This window comes from Scyliorhinus torazame, chromosome 6, assembly GCF_047496885.1.
Source record: "Scyliorhinus torazame isolate Kashiwa2021f chromosome 6, sScyTor2.1, whole genome shotgun sequence".
NCBI lineage: Eukaryota > Metazoa > Chordata > Chondrichthyes > Carcharhiniformes > Scyliorhinidae > Scyliorhinus > Scyliorhinus torazame.
This window is the reverse complement of record NC_092712.1, coordinates 37,282,294-37,299,108: the sequence shown is the minus strand read 5'-3', so window position 1 is coordinate 37,299,108 and position 16,815 is coordinate 37,282,294. Positions and strand designations below refer to the sequence as shown.

The following is a 16,815-nucleotide window of genomic DNA, read 5'->3' as shown; positions in this document are numbered from 1 at the left end:
TCCAGTCATATGCGCCCTGTGTAACACCTTAAATTGTATCAGGCTTAGCCTGGCACACGAGGACGATGAGTTTACCCTACGTAGGGCATCAGCCCACAGCCCCTCCTCAATCTCCTCCCCCAGTTCTTCTTCCCATTTCCCTTTCAGCTCATCTACCATGATCTCCCCTTCATCCCTCATTTCCCTGTATATGTCCGACACCTTACCATCCCCCACTCATGTCTCTGAGATCACTCTATCCTGCACCTCCTGCGTCGGAAGCTGTGGGAATTCCCTCACCTGTTGCCTCGCAAAAGCCCTCAATTGCATGTACCGAAATGCATTCCCTTGGGGCAACCCATATTTTTCCGTCAGCGCTCCGAGACTCGCAAACGTCCCATCTACAAACAGATCTCTCAGTTGTACTACCCCAGCTCTTTGCCATGCTCCAAATCCCCCATCCATTCGCCCCGGAACGAACCTATGATTGTTTCTTATCGGGGACCGCACCGAAGCTCCCGTCCTTCCCCCATGCTGTCTCCACTGCCCCCAAATTTTCAATGTAGCCACCACCACCGGGCTTGTGGTGTATTTCTTTGATGAGAACGGCAACAGTGCCGTCACCATTGCTTGTAGGCTAGTCCCCCTGCAGGACGCCCTCTCCAATCTCTTCCACGCCGCTCCCTCCCCTTCTCCCATCCACTTACACACCATTGAAACATTGGCGGCCCAGTAGTACTCACTTAGGCTCGGTAGTGCCAGCCCCCCCCTGTCCCTACTACACTGCAAGAATCCCCTCCTCACTCTCGGGGTCTTCCCAGCCCACACAAAACTCATAATACTTTTCTCGATTCTTTTGAAAAAAGCCTTCGTGACCACCACCGGGAGGCACTGAAACACAAAAAGGAATCTCGGGAGGACCACCATTTTAACCGCCTGCACCCTACCTGCCAGTGACAGGGACACCATGTCCCATCTCCTAAAGTCCTCCTCCATCTGTTCCACCAACCGCGTTAAATTAAGCCTGTGTAATGTACCCCAATTCTTGGCTATCTGGATCCCCAAGTACCGGAAGTCCCTTGTTACCTTCCTCAACGGTAAATCCTCTATCTCTCTGCTCTGCTCCCCTGGATGCACCACAAACAACTCACTTTTCCCCATGTTCAGGTTATACCCTGAAAAATCCCCAAACTCCCCAAGTATCCGCATTATCTCTGGCATCCCCTCCGCCGGGTCCGCCACATATAGCAACAAATCATCCGCATACAGAGATACCCGGTGTTCTTCTCCCCCCCCCTGAGTACTCCCCTCCACTTCCTGGAACCCCTCAATGCTATGGCCAGGGGTTCAATCGCCAGTGCAAACAATAACGGGGACAGAGGACATCCCTGCCTCGTTCCTCTATGGAGCCGAAAATAGTCAGACCCCCGTCCATTCGTGACCACGCTCGCCATCGGGGCCCTATACAGCAACTGTACCCACCTGATATACCCATCCCCAAAAGCAAATCTCCTCAGCACCTCCCACAAATAATCCCACTCCACTCTATCGAATGCTTTCTCGGCATCCATCGCCACCACTATCTCCGCTTCCCCCTCTGGTGGGAGCATCATCATTACCCCTAGCAGCCTCCGTATATTTGTATTCAGCTGTCTCCCCTTCACAAACCCAGTTTGGTCCTCGTGAACCACCCCCGGGACACAATCCTCTATCCTCATTGCCATTACCTTGGCCAGAATCTTAGTGTCCACATTCAGGAGGGAAATGGGCCTGTAGGACCCGCATTGTAGCGGGTCTTTTTCCTTCTTTAGGAGGAGCGATATCGTTGCCTCTGACATAGTCGGGGGCAGCTGCCCCCTTTCCCTCGCCTCATTAAAGGTTCTCATCAGTAGCGGGGCCAGCAAGTCCATATATTTCCTATAGAATTCAACTGGGAATCCGTCTGGTCCCGGGGCCTTCCCCGCCTGCATGCTCCCAATCCCTTTCACTACTTCCTCCATCTCAATCTGTGCTCCCAGTCCCACCCTCTCCTGCTCCTCCATCTTAGGAAATTCCAGCTGATCCAGAAAGCACATCATTCCTTCCCATCCGGGGGCTGAGCTTCATATAACCTTTCGTAAAATGCCTTGAACACTCCATTCACTCTCTCCTCTCCCCGCTCCATCTCTCCCTCCTCATCTCTCACCCCCCCCCTATCTCCCTCGCTGCTCCCCTTTTCCTCAGTTGGTGGGCCAGCAACCTGCTCGCCTTCTCCCCGTATTCGTACTGTACACCCTGTGCCTTCCTCCATTGTGCCTCTGCATTACCCGTAGTCAACAAGTCAAATTCTACATGTAGCCTTTGCCTTTCCCTGTACAGTCCTTCCTCCGGTGCCTCCGCATATTGTCTGTCCACCCTCAGAAGTTCTTTCAACAACCGCTCCCTTTCCCTACCCTCCTGCTTTCCTTTATGTGCCCTAATAGATGTCAGCTCCCCTCTAACCACTGCCTTCAGCGCCTCCCAGACCACTCCCACCTGTACCTCCCCATTATCATTGAGCTCCAAGTACCTTTCAATACACCCCCTCACCCTTAAACACACCCCCTCATCTGCCAATAATCCCATGTCCATTCTCCAGGGTGGACGCTGTTGTTTTTCTTCCCCTATCTCCAGGTCCAGCCAATGTGGAGCATGATCCGAAATGGCTATAGCCGTGTACTCTGTCCCCGTCACCTTTGGGATCAGTGCCCTTCCCAAAACAAAAAAATCTATTCGTGAATAAACTTTGTGGACATAGGAGAAAAACGAAAACTCCTTACTCCTAGATCTACTAAATCTCCAGGGGTCTACTCCTCCCATCTGCTCCATAAAGTCCTTAAGCACCCTAGCTGCAGCCGGCCTCCTTCCGGTCCTGGACCTCGATCTGTCCAGCCCTGGGTCCAGCACCGTATTAAAATCTCCACCCATTACCAACTTCCCCACTTCTAGGTCCGGGATTCATCCTAACATACGCCTCATAAAGTTAGCATCATCCCAGTTCGGGGCATAGACGTTCACTAATACCACCACCTCCCCTTGCAATTTGCCACTCACCATCACGTATCTGCCCCCACTCTCCGCCACTATAGTCTTTGCCTCAAACATTACCCGCTTCCCCACTAGTATGGCCACCCCCCTGTTTTTTGCGTCTAGCCCCGAATGAAACACCTGCCCACCCATCCTTTACGTAGTCTGACCTGGTCTATCAGCTTCAGATGCGTCTCCTGAAGCATAACCACATCTGCCTTAAGTTTCTTTAGGTGTGCGAGTACCTGTGCCCTCTTAATCGGCCCGTTCAGCCCTCTCACATTCCACGTGATCAACCAGGTTGGGGGGCTCTTTACCCCCCCCCCCCCCCCCCTTGACGACTAGCCATCTCCTTTTTCAATCCAGCTCCTCACCCGGTTCCCACGTAGCCATATCTCCCCCAAGCGGCGCCCCCCGCCCTGACCACCACCACCCCCAATACCAGCTCCCCCTTCTCCCAGCAGCAGCAACCCAGTCCCCCCCCCCCCGCTAGATCCCAAACTAGCGTAATTGCACCCCCCATGTTGCTCCCAGAAGTCAGCAAACTCTGGCCGACCTCGGCTTCCCCCCGTGACCTTGGCTCACACTGTGCGAGGCCCCCTCCTTCCTGCTTCCCTGTTCCCGCCGTGATTACCATAGCGCGGGAACAAAGCCCGCGCTTCCCTTTTGGCCCCGCCCCCAATGGCCGGCGCCCTCAGCTCCTCATCCTCCCCCACGACATGGGGAAGAGAGAAAAATTACAGGGTCGCAGGATTAACAACTTGGGAAGTCATCCCTTCCCTCTTTTCCCCCCCCTTCATCCCACATATTCACCCCCCCACTTTGTCCCAAACGTTCTTTTTCTGGCCCCTCACTCCAGTTTCTCCTCGACAATAAATGTCCATGCCTCGTCTGCCGTTTCGAAGTAGTGGTGTTTCCCTTGATGTGTGACCCACAGTCTTGCCGGTTGCAGCATTCCAAATTTAATCTTCCGTTTGTGCAGCACCGCCTTGGCCCGATTAAAGCTTGCCCTCCTTCTCGCCACCTCCGCACTCCAATCTTGATATACGCGGATCACCGCGTTCTCCCACCTACTGCTCCGAGTTTTCTTTGCCCATCTGAGGACCATCTCTCTGTCCTTATATCGGAGAAATCTCACCACTATGGCTCGAGGAATTTCTCCAGCCCTCGGTCTTCGCGCCATAACTCGATAGGCTCCCTCCACCTCCAGCGGACCCGTCGGGGCCTCCGATCCCATTAACGAGTGCAGCATCATGCTCACATATGCCCCGACGTCCGCCCCTTCTACACCTTCGGGAAGACCAAGAATCCTTAAATTCTTCCTCCTCGCATTATTCTCCAGCACCTCCAGCCTTTCCACACACCTTTTGTGTTGTGCCTCGTGCACCTCTGTTTTCACCACCAGGCCCTGTATGTCGTCCTCATTCTCAGCAGCCTTTGCCTTCACGACCCGAAGCTCCTGTTCCTGGGTCTTTTGCTCCTCCTTTAGCCCCTCAATCACCTGTAATATCGGGGCCAACAGCTCCTTCTTCATCTCCTTTTTGAGTTCTTCCACGCAACGCCGCAGGAACTCTTGTTGGTCAGGGCCCCATATTAAACTGCCTCCTTCCGACGCCATCTTGCTTTGTGCCTGCCTTCCTGACCGCTGCTCTAGAGGATCCACCGCAATCCGGCCACTTTCCCCTCTTTTTTCCATCCGTGTCCAGGGGGGATTCCCTTCTGGATTACTGCACAGTGTTTTTTGCCGTTAAAATTGCCGTTGGGGCTCCTATCAAGAGCGCAAAAGTCCGTTCCACCGGGAGCTGCCGAAACGTGCGACCTAGCTGGTCATCACCGCACCCGGAAGTCAGGGTCAGCCACATTGTCGGTCTGAGTCACATGTAGGCCAGACCGGTAAGATCATAGAACATACAACATACAGTGCAGAGGGAGGCCATTCGGCCCATTGAGTCTGCACAACACACTTAAGCCCTCACTTCCACCCTATCCCCGTAACCCAACAACCCCTCCTAACCTTTTGGACACTAAGGGCAATTTATCATGGCCAATCCACCTAACCTGCACGTCTTTTGGGAGAAAACCAGAGCACCCGGAGGAAACCCACGCGGACAAAGAACAAACAGGACACGGGGAGAATGTGCAGACTCCGCACAGACCGTGACCCAGCGGGGAATCGAACCTGGGACCCTGGTGCTGTGAAGCCACAGTGCTAGCCACTTGTCCTACCGTGCTGCCCAATCAGTAAGGACAGCAGATTTCCTTCCTTAAAGGAAGGACATGAGTGAACCAGATGGGTTTTGTGACAAATCAATGATGGTGTCATGGTCACCATTACTGAGACTAGCTCTATATTCCCAGATTTAATTAATGGAATTTAAATTTCAGCAACTACGTTGGTGGGAGAACCCAAGACCCCAGAACACTAGCCTGGGTGTCTGGATTACTAATCCATTGATGATGCCACTACGCCAGCATCTTCCCCGCGTTCCTGTGCTGTAGTGACTTTCTACGTAAATATGGAGTGAGGGAGTGAACACAATCAACAACTGTAATCTCTCCTGTCTTATTTCCTCGTTGGAGTTCTTACCCGTACAAGTTTCTCACACCAAAGTGGTAAATAAGCGTGGAAACTGTAGCAAGATCCCCAGAGTTAGGGAAAAGCAGGTTTAAAAGCTGGAGTAAGACTCGAGGCGAAACACAAGTGGCTTATGATGACCGTTTAATATTTCCATCGACATTCCATTTCACAGCTTCCCCCAGATCAAAAGGTTTGCAACCACTTATCCAGCTTCTTGGCCGGGAGATGCTGAGGTGCACGGCCAATATGCTGTCTGCCCACTGGTATGATGGTAGGCTTCTTGTTTTTGACTCTGCCCGAGCTGTAAGTGACTTAATTGTGCTCTGGAAGACCTCTCACGAGTCTGATGTGAGATCGGCATGGGTGTCCCCAGAACTGGCAGGTCATCTTGTGATGGTTGGAGCTTGGGGAAACTCCTGCAGTGGCATCACTCTGGGAACGTTGGACGTTACGGGTGTGTCGTAGGTGGTCTATGAACCAAATTTCAGTGCTGGTCTCTCTGTGGGCCGGTCGGCCAAAGGGTTTTCCCAGTAGGGGTGGTCTGCCGTGCAGAGGTTTGTGAAGCTGGTCTTTGTTTCTCGGGTGTGTTGACTACCTTGGTGGTGTTCGCCCTGACACTCCCGCATACGGCTTTGGGATTCTGTAGTCATCCATGTGAGAGATATGGCCTGTCCATCTCAGTTGAGTATTCTGGATGCCCCATGCTGTTGCGCCCAGTGTGATGGAGAAGCTCGTCGTTATGATTTAGTCCTTCTCATCATGGACCTTGGGTGTCTTTAGTTGAAACATTCCAGAGCTTAGATGTGGTACCTGTAGCAAACCCAGGATTCTGTGCTGTGCAACAGGGTGGTAAGGACAGTGGCCTGGGTAGGGTCACATTCAAAGGGCAGCCACCCTGGCTGAACTATCCTTGATTCTCTCCCCATCCCCAGGTCAAAGTTTAGGGACCTTGAGGCAGATTGTGGTGTGGAAGAAAGAAAGTTTTGCATTTATGTAACACATTACACAACCCCCAGATGTCTCAAAGTACTTTAGCCATTGTCGAAATGCAGCAGCCAATTTGTGCACAGCAAGCTCCCACAAACATCGATGTGATTAATTCCTGATAATCGGATTTGGTGATGTTGATTGATGGATAAATATGGGCCAGGACACTGGGGATAGCCCACTTTCTCCTCTTTACAATCGGGATTTTTAAAATCCAACTGAGCACGTGGACGAGTCTTAATGGTTAGCGTGACATCCGAAAGAGAGCACCTCTAACAGGGCAGCCCTCCCTCAGTGCTGCACTGCAGTGTCTGTCGTGAATTTTGTGCTCAAGCCCTGAAGTAAGGCGTGAACCTGGAACCTTGTGATTGAGGCCAGAGGGTGACTGCATAATTGCTCAGGCTGGCATCAGTGATGGCCCGCTCAAATCTGGCACTGCCCTGTGTCCCACCCTCAACTGCTTATTGAAGGGGAACTTGCATTTATTTTGAAGGTGCTATACAGTTTTATGACCACTTCCAACATAATGGCCAACTGACTGACTCCTCGCGCCACCTTGCTGATTGGCAACGGTGGGACAGTGGGGGAATGGGAAATCGGAGAACCATGGCTCTGCCCAGAGAGCTGCTACTTCATTGGAGTTTAGAAGAGTGAGGGGAACCTCCTAGAAACATGTAAAACTCTAACAGGATTAGATAGGGTAGATTCAGAAAGAATGTTCCCGTTGGCGGGGAAGTCCAGAACTAGGGACCATAGTTTGAGCGTGGGGCGTAACCCTTTTTAGGACTGAGGTGAGGAGAAATTTCTTCACCCAGAAAGTGGTAAACTTGTGGAGTTCGCTACCGCAGAAAGTAGTTGAGGCCAAACGATTGTGTAATTTCAAGAAGGAATTAGTTATAGCCCTTGGGGCTAAAGAGATCAGGGTACCGAACCTGATCAGCCATTATCAATGAATGGCGGAGCAGGCTCGAAGGGCCGAATGGCCTCCTCCTGCTTCTATCTATGTTTCACTCCTTTTGAGGAAGGTCAGTGTGCTTAGGGCAGCAAGATTAAAATTAGTGTGTTTGTTGGGAGCCTTGTTTATTATAGTAACAAGTCACTAATAGATCAAGACTGGGGTTTGAAGCATAATCCCTTTGAGGTTTGGCCAATGATGTTTTACCAGTTGCTATTAATAAACTACTAGCATTTGATGCTTTTCTTCGCCGCCGCACTGCCATTGGACTGAATTGAAAAAGCTGCTGCTGTGAGAAATTTGGGTCATGAATGGAATCAGAGACTGGTTACAGCGCAAAAGGAGCCCATTCGGCCCACTGAGTCCTTGCCAGCCTCTCCTGTGCGCACACCCCTCCCCCACCATTTCCCTGTCGTGCCTGCAACATTTCTCTCTTTGAATAAATACCCAATTCCTGTTTGAAGTCTATGACTGACCCGGTCTCCACCACACTCTCAGACAGTGAATTCTAAGCCCTTGCCAGTCGCTGAATAACGTCATGCGTTGCCTTTGGTTCTCCTACCTGCTGCCTTCAATCTCTGCCCGCTGGGTCTCCCCGCCTGCTAATGAGCGCATATTCTCCCGATCTACTCGGTCAAGATCCCTTGTGTCAAACCCCCACAACCTTCTCTAAAGAGGGCATCCCCAATTTCGCCAATCTATCCCTGAAACTGAAGTCCCTCGTCCCCGGAACCATCTCTTCAATCTTTTCTGAACTCTCTAATGCCGCCTTAGCCTTCAGATGGGATGTCCAGCGTTCATTTTTAATCTTTATAAAATTATTTAGAAACATAGAAAATAGGAGCAGGAGGCCATTCAGCCCTTCGAGCCTGCTCTGCCATTCATTATGATCATGGCTGATCATCCAACTCAATAGCCTAATCCAGGTTTCCCCTTTGCTTCTCTTCGCCTTAAGTGCTATATTTAACTGCTTCTTGAAAATGTTGCAAAGTTTTGGCCTCAACTACTTCCTGTGGTAATGAATTCCACAGACTCATCACTCCTCACCTCTGTCCTAAATGGTCTACCCCGTATCCTCAGACTGTGATCCCTGGTTCTGGACACACCCACCTTCAGGAACATCCTTCCTGCATCTTCTACCCTGTCAAATCCTGTTAGAATTTTATAGGTTTCGATGAAATTTCCCCCCCCCCCCCCCCCCCCCATATTCTTAACCCCAGTGAATACAATCTTAAATGATTCAATCTCTTCTCGTACATCAATCCTGACATCCCAGGTATCAGTCTGGTAAACCTTCACTGAACTCCCTCTAGAGCAAGAACATCCTTCCTCCGATAAGGAGGCCAAAATATTCCAGGTGTGGCCTCACCAAGGCCCTGTATAATTGCAGCGAGACATCCCTGCTCCTATACTCGAATCTTCTGGCTATGAAGGCCAACATACCATTTGCCTTCTTTATCGCCTGCTGTACCTGCATGCTTACCTTCAGTGCCTGGTGCACGAGGACACCCAGGTCTCTCTGCACAGTCCCCTCTCCTAATTTATGGCCATTTTGATAATAGTCTGCCTTCTCGTTTTTGCTACCAAATTTATCCAAATTATACTACATCTGCCATGCATTTGCCCACTCGCTCAAATTGTCCAAATCACACAGAAGGATCTCTGCATCCTCCTCACAGCTCACCCTCCCACCCAACTTGATGTCATCTGCAAATTTGGAGATATTACATTTTGTTCCCTCATCTAAATTATTAATATATATTGTGAATAGCTGGGGTCCAAGCACTGATCCTTGCTGTACCCCACTAGTTACTGCCTGCCAATTTGAAAATGACCTGTTAATTCCTACTCTGTTTCCTGTCGGTCAACCAGTTTTCTATCCACCTCAATCCACTACCCCTAATCCCATGTGCTATAATTTTATAAACTAATCTCTTATGCGGGACTTTGTCAAAAGTCTTCTGAAAGTCCAAATATACCACATCCACTGGCTCCCCCTTGTCAACTCTACTAGTAACGTCCATGGTCGTACGATCATTTGTTCTCAGTTTCACAGAACGCTGCTGCCTCACAGCGCCAGAGGCTCGGGTTCAATTCCAGCCTTGGGTGACATCCTGTGTGGAGTTTACACATTCTCCCCATGTCTGCGTGGGATTCCACTCGGTGCTCTGGTTTCCTTCCACTGTCCAAAGATGTGCAGGTTAGGTGGATTGGCCATGTTCAATTGTCCCTTAGTGTCCAGGGATGTGCAGGTTAGGTGGGGTTATGGGGTTACATGGATTGGATGGGGCAATAGACCTGGGTAGTTTTTGTGAGGGCCACGAAGAATCCAGCACGAGTTTTAAGGATACAAAGTAATAACATTTATTTACAATAACATATATATATATAACAGCAGAAGCAACGCCCCTTGCTGCACACTCCTTCCTGCTGTTTCCAAACTGGCCAGCTTTATTTATACTTGGAGTTTACTAATGGTTTCTCCGCCCCCCCCTCATTGGGGAAGCTCATACTCCCACAGGATTGTGGGATTGTCATTAGTCCCCAGCCAATGGTAAGTAGGCAGGTTATAACAGTAGTGTACTCTTTCAGGGGGTTGGTGCAGATTCGATGGGCCGAATGGCCTCCTTTTGCACTGTTGGTGATCCTATGTGAATTTGAGATCCTTCTTATCCCACATTGATGTTTCTTTTGGTTCTCCCGTGCTACAAATTTAATCTCCAGTCCATCCCAAAGCTGCTGCAAGTCCTCTCCAAGTGTCTCCACAGACACTGCTACAGGTGATTCTCTTTGTTTCTCTCTTGATTCCACCCTACTTGTGCACCTCCTGGCCTCGGACTCCCACTCAGAACCTCCTCCGATAGCTGGTTGAGATTTGGTAATCCTGGGGCCAGTAATCCACACCCTGCCTATAAGACCAGACTATGCAAATAGGCAATTCCCCCTCCTCCCTTTTCAGCCCTTATTCTCCCCCACTAAACTTCTTTCTGGTTCTTTCATTGGATGTGAGCATTGTTGGTGAGTCCAGCATTTGTGGATCATCCCCAATGTCCCTTGAATGGAGTGGTTGGTGCAGCCATTTCACAGGGCAGTTAAGAATCAACCACATTGCTGCAGGACTGGAGTCACATGTAGGCCAGACTGGGTAAGGGTGGCAGATTTCCTTCCCTAAAGGACATTAATGAACCAGATTGTTTTTTTTTTACAACAATCAGCAATGGTTTCCTGGTCAACATTACTGAGACTAGCTTTTTAATTCCAGTTATAAACTAAATTTATGGACTAAATTGAAATTTGTGGATTTCTTAAATGCTGGAACATTCGCGTCCCCAGGGGAGTAACCTGGGCCTCTGGATTGCTCGTCTAGTCGTATTACCACTACACCACTGCCTCCTCTTCACTGAGCTTTTAGTGTTATAAACGGCTTTTCACACTATGTTGACTCAGATTGTGGAGAATCACTTAATTACAAGCCGCAGGGAACGTTTGGGGAAGTGTGTACAACAAATGTAAGTAAGTCATCAATAAAGCGAATAAGGGATTCAGGAGAGGTTTCTCATCCGGAGAATGGTTAGAATGTGGAACCCGCTGCCACAAGGAGGGCAAATAATAGAGACCCATTTACAGAGAAGTTAGATAAACCTGTGAGGGGAGGGGAACAGGATAGTCCGAGGAAGGGAGGAGCTTTGTGGGAACCTCGATGGACCAAATGGTCTATTTCTGAGCTGTGAATACTTAGTAATTCTCCGCACTAGAGATGAGGAAGTGGGAGCTGCTTTGAGTTACTAATTACTGACGTCACCGGGGAAACATATTAAGGTGCATTGTTTTAAAGTGGGCCAAGTAGCTGTTCCCCCTGAATTTTAATATTAAAAAAGCATGAACGTTAGTGACACAATGAAGAATTAGAACTAGATTAGATATCTATAGAACATGGGGGCCCAGTTTAAAAATAAGGGTGGGAGGGCTGATCAGGAGTCTTGGGAATTCTCTTTCGCAGTTTAGCGGTGGAGGCTGGGCCAATGAGTATATTAAAGGCTGAGATAGGTAGATTCTTGACTCACGAGGGAGTCAAAGGTTATCGAGGGTAGGTGGAAAGTGGAGTCGAGGCCGCAGTCAGATCAGTCATTTTAATTGAATGGTGGAACAGGCTCGGGGCTGAATGGCTTACGCTTGCTCCTCATTCGTATGTTCTGTATGTAAATCTGCCAGAGCTTTCGCTGAAATGAAGGAGGGCGGAGCTTCGTGAGGAGCGGGGAGTTTTGTAACAGATGTTTCCGATTATGGTTGGCCCCTGTCTCGTCTTTCCTCCACACCCCCCCCCCCCCCTCCACCCGCAACTCATAAGCTTACGTTGATACATAGAAGCTAGGAGCAGGAGGAGGTCTTTTGGCCCTGCGAGCCTGCTCCGCCATTCATCATGATTCTGGCTGAAAGCTTTTTGGAGGGTGGGGTTTTTGTGGGGGGGGGGGGGGGGGGGGGGGGTGGCGGCTGGCTGGGGAACATACAAAAGCCCAAACGATGTTCGCTTTTACAGCAATAAACACTGCAGGTGCTGAAAATCTGAAATAAAACCCACGGTGCTGAAAGCACTCGGCAGGTCAGAGAGCGAAATGAGAGTTGGAGCTTCAGGTGAAAGGTTACCGAGCTGAAACATTAACACTGCGCACACACACACACACACACACACACACACACACTTCTGCCTGACCACATGTCTGTATGCACGCACTTGGGGGTGAGCATTCCTTTGTCATTATTAACGTTCCTCTTGCGTGACCTCCCACAGGTCCCGGCCATGGAGAAGCAGAGACCAGAGAGTGCGCTTACTACAATGCAAACTGGGAGCTTGAGAAGACCAACAAGAGTGGTGTGGAACAGTGTGAGGGCGAGAAGGACAAACGCCTTCACTGCTACGCCTCCTGGCGGAACAATTCCGGCTCCATTGAACTGGTCAAGAAAGGATGCTGGTTGGACGATTTTAACTGTTACGACAGGTACGGCCTGAAAACACGGGGGTCAGTTACGGGCACCCATATAACTTGGGAAATAAACAACAACTTAAATTCCTACATAAAGCCTCCAATGCACTGCTTCCCAAACTTATTCTCGGTGTGACCCCATTTTAATGCCCCACACATTGAGTGACCGCAGAGAGAAAATGTGGGGAGTGCGATGGGTGGGGGCGCATGCGCGCGGAGGGAATTGCCTTCAGCCCCTGAGCCGGGGTGAGTGAGTTTGATTGTGGTGGGAATTATTTAAACTACAGGGGCTTTTTTTTTTCACCTGCCTTTTTGTTTTGTTTAATCAGGTCTCTCGTCTCTCTGCTAGGCCGACACCCTAGCAGAAGAAAGTGTGAGGCCACCAGAAAGAGGGGCGTAGATAAGCTCATAGTATTGTGGGCCTGGAGGGGGTTAGCGATGGGGAGGGATTTGAAAACCCAGGTGGGAATTTTAAAATCAAGGTGTTGCTTGGTGGCTGCCCATTTATTTAAGCCTGTCCTGTTCTTAGTGAATACATTGGACAGCTTGACCCCAGAGGCTGTTCACTGTGGATTGTCAAGTTGATCTGAGTTGAGTACTGTGCCCTAGTGTTGATATATAATCTCGTAGCCAGATCATGTGACAGCTTCCTCATCGCAAAACATGCGATGTATAGTTTTGCATTCCAGCCTGCTCGAGGAGGGGTGTTCAGGTTTCCATGGATATGGGAACAGTTTTTAATTCTTGGATTTATCAAGAGTTGTTGAAGTTAACCATACGATTTAGGAGCAGGAGTAGGCCATTCGGCCCCTCGAGCCTGCTACACCATTCAATAAAATCATGGCTGATCTGCTTGAGTTTCGAGTTCCACACAATGTCAAATCCTCCTTGGATCGAATACTGTCCCTAATTTCCCTTGTAAGCCATGGATTGACCACGTTTCCCGTTTTATTTGTGACAGGAATGAACAATTGTTGCAGTTCCCCCAAGCGCTCCTTGAACGTTTGCCATTGCCTGTCCACCGTCATCCCTTTAAATAACGTTCCTGAATCCATCATAGCCAACTCACGCCTCATACCATCATAGTTTCCTTTATTTAGATACATGGGCCTACTCCCAGAATCAACTACTACTCTCTCCGGCTTGATGAAAAGTTCTGACCTATTACAGTCGCTCATCCCCAAGGGGTCTCCTACAACTAAAATCCCAATGATTCCATTCTCATTACACAATATCAAATGTAGGATGGACTGTTCCCCAGTTGGTTCCTCATGTATTGATCCAGAAACCAACCCGCATACACTCCAGGAATTCCTCCTCCACCGCATTGTGACTAATTAGATTTTCCCAATCTATATGGAGATTAAAGTCACCCACAATTGCAGATGCTCCTTTATTGCATGTGTCTCTAATTTCCTGTTTAATGCCATTCTCAACATCATCACTACAGTTTGGGGACTTTGGAGTCTGGGAGATGGAATACAATGTTGACAAATGTGAGGTTATTCATTTTGTTCGGTATAACAGCAAAAGGGATTATTATTTAAATGATAAAATATTAAAACATGCTGCTGTGCAGAGGGACCTGGGTGTCGTAGTGTATGAGCCGCAAAAAGTTGGTTTACAGGTGCAACAGGTGATTATGAAGGCGAATGGAGTTTTGTCCTTCATTGCTAGAGGGATGGAGTTTACGACTTAGGGAGGTTATGCTGCAACTGTATACGGTGTTAGTGAGGCCACACGGAGTATTGTGTTCAGTTTTGGTCTCCTTATCTGAGAAAGGACGTACTGCCACTGGAGGGTATGCAGAAGCGATTCACTAAATTAATCCCAGAGTTGTGGGGGTTGGATTGTGAGGAGAGGTTGAGTAGACTGGGATTGTACTCGTTGGAATTTAGAAGGTTGAGGAGGGATCTTATAGAAACATATAAAATTATGAAGGGAATAGATAGGGTAGATACGGGCAGGTTGTTTCCACTGGCGGGTGAAAGCAGAACTAGGGGGCATAGCCTCAAAATAAGAGGGAAGTAGATTTTTAAGACTGAGCTTAGGAGGAACTTCTTCACCCAAAGGGTTGTGAATCTATTGAATTCCCTGCGCAGTGAAGCAGTTGAGGCTCCTTCATAGAAATGATTTCAAGACAAAGATATATAGTTTTTTTGAAGAATAAAGGGTTATGGTGTTTAGGCGGGAAAGTGGAGCTGAGTCCACAAAAGATCAGCCATGATCTTATTGAATGGCTGAGCAGGATCGAAGGGCCAGATGGCCTAGTCCTGCTCCTTGTTCTTATGTTTTTATATGCAACCCCCACTAATGTTTTTTGCCCCTTGGTGTTTCTCAGCTCGACCCATAGGTCCTACATTGTCGGAGCTAATATCCTTCCTCACTGTTACATTAATTTCCTCAGTACCCAGTAAAGCAACCCCACTGCCTTTTCCTTCTTGTCTGTCCTCCCTAAATACAGAAAACTCCTGGATGTTCAGTTACCATCCTTGGTCAGCTTGCAGCCATATCTCTGTAATCCCGACTATACCATACCTGTTTGCGTGATTAATTCATCCACTTTTTGCAGAGACTCTGTGCGTTAAGGCACAAAGCCTTGAGGCTTAACATTTTAACATTCCTTGTCCAGTTCCCATTATTTTCCACTGAGGCCCTGTTTGATTCCGGCCCTTTATGTTTCTGCCTATCACTTTTCTCATTCCCCTTTCTGTCTTTTGTTCTTGTCCTTGATTCTCTTCCCCCTCCCCCACCCCCGATTCCTTGCACTGCATTCCATCCTCCTGTCATTTTATTTTAAACCCTTCGCAAACACTAGCAAATACTCACCCAAGGACATCATTCCCGATCTCAATGTCCCAGGAATTTGAAACCTTCATACCATCTGATATTTCCTTCTATTTCTGTTCTGATTAGCGCGTGGGACTGGTAGGCCCTACCTTTCAACTTGCTTCCTACCTCCCTACATTCTGCTTTTAGGACCTTATCTCTTTTTTTACTTATGCAATGTTGGCTGCAGGGCACTATTCCCAGACTGCTTCACTGCGGTGCTGACTGCAGGACACTGTTCCCAGACCAGTTCAACCTTTTTCTTTTGACCCCTGAGGCAACATGATCAACGGTCCTGAGGGGGCTTGACAGGCTGAAGGCTGAGAGGATGTTTCCCTTCTGAGAGGGATGTAGAACCAGGGGGCACAGCTCCAGAAGAAGGAGTCTCCCATTTAAGGTGGAGATGAGGAGCAATTTATTCTCTGAGATGATTGTTAATCTTTGGAATTCACATCCCACTCGAGGCTGAGTTCGACAGGTGTTTGATCGGCAAGGGAGTCGAGGGTTAACTGCCAGTGGGGGAGACAGAAGGGGAATGAATTTGTGGGGATAAAAGTCAAGTTACAAGGAGCCACAGGAACTGGGCTCCCAAGGATTAATGTCGATTGAATACAGGTTCACTTCCGCGTGTGTACTCATTGTGCAAAGTAATTAAATCGTTCATCAGAATTCTAGGTTCAGTGTGCTACAACGTCTAATGAACCTTGAAGTCATCGGTGGTCTTTTGTTTGACATACTACTCACCGTGGTGTACTGGGCTTTACGCCTGCACCGTCAGAGGGCGATGGGATCAGCTCAGCCTGTGATTGATGTGCTATTTACTTCTGTTTGCTCTCCCCTGACAGAGTGGAGTGTGTAGCCACGGAGGAGAACCCTCAGGTATTTTTCTGCTGCTGCGAGGGGAACTACTGTAATGACAGATTTTTCCACTTCCCAGAGTCTGTGCCAGAAGGTGAGTCTGTACGTGCATGTGTGTCCATGACCGTGTGTGTGTGCGTGCGTCCATGACCAGGCGTGCATGTGTGTGTGACACGAGTGAACAAAGCCTGTGGCCCACTTAAAAAAAGAAACAAATAAATCATTTGCAGCTGATTCTCAGTCGAAATCCAAATGTCGGCATCAGCTATCGCTATCTACATTTAACTGGGTCTCCCCCGGCTTTGAGAAGGAGTCTTTAATCTGCGTTGCTGCTATTTCCTTTCACAGTGAAGTTTTGGATCTTCAAGCTGGAAGATGGACATCAGATGTTACACAAAGGACTCTTCATTTTGTTTACCTCCACCCGCTACCTCCACCCACTCCACCACCCTATCTCCAAGTCCCAAATGAGAACAGAAAATGCCGGTAGCATCCGTGGAGGAAGAAGCGAGATACCGCTTTCGGAACCCTGACCTTTAATCACAACTCCCACTGTCGGTGAGGCCAGAATCAAAGCTGGGAAAGAGGAAAAGGAAACTTGT

At 48.9% G+C, this 16,815-nt stretch overlaps 2 protein-coding genes across 4 annotated transcripts in view; one reads left to right on the top strand and one right to left on the bottom strand.

Annotated features, from left to right (window-relative positions):
- Nucleotides 1-16,387, top strand: part of LOC140424754 (activin receptor type-2B-like) — a 193,695-nt gene extending 177,308 nt beyond the window's left edge. For both annotated transcript variants that reach the window (XM_072508130.1, XM_072508131.1), the window contains exons 2-3: nt 12,334-12,541; nt 16,201-16,387. In XM_072508130.1, coding sequence (XP_072364231.1) covers nt 12,334-12,541; nt 16,201-16,363 — 371 coding nt within the window. In that variant the 3' untranslated portion in view covers nt 16,364-16,387. The remainder of the gene's footprint in view (nt 1-12,333; nt 12,542-16,200) is intronic.
- Nucleotides 1-16,815, bottom strand: part of LOC140424755 (activin receptor type-2B) — a 771,495-nt gene that overhangs the window by 541,391 nt on the left and 213,289 nt on the right. The gene's annotated exons all lie outside the window — the stretch shown is intronic.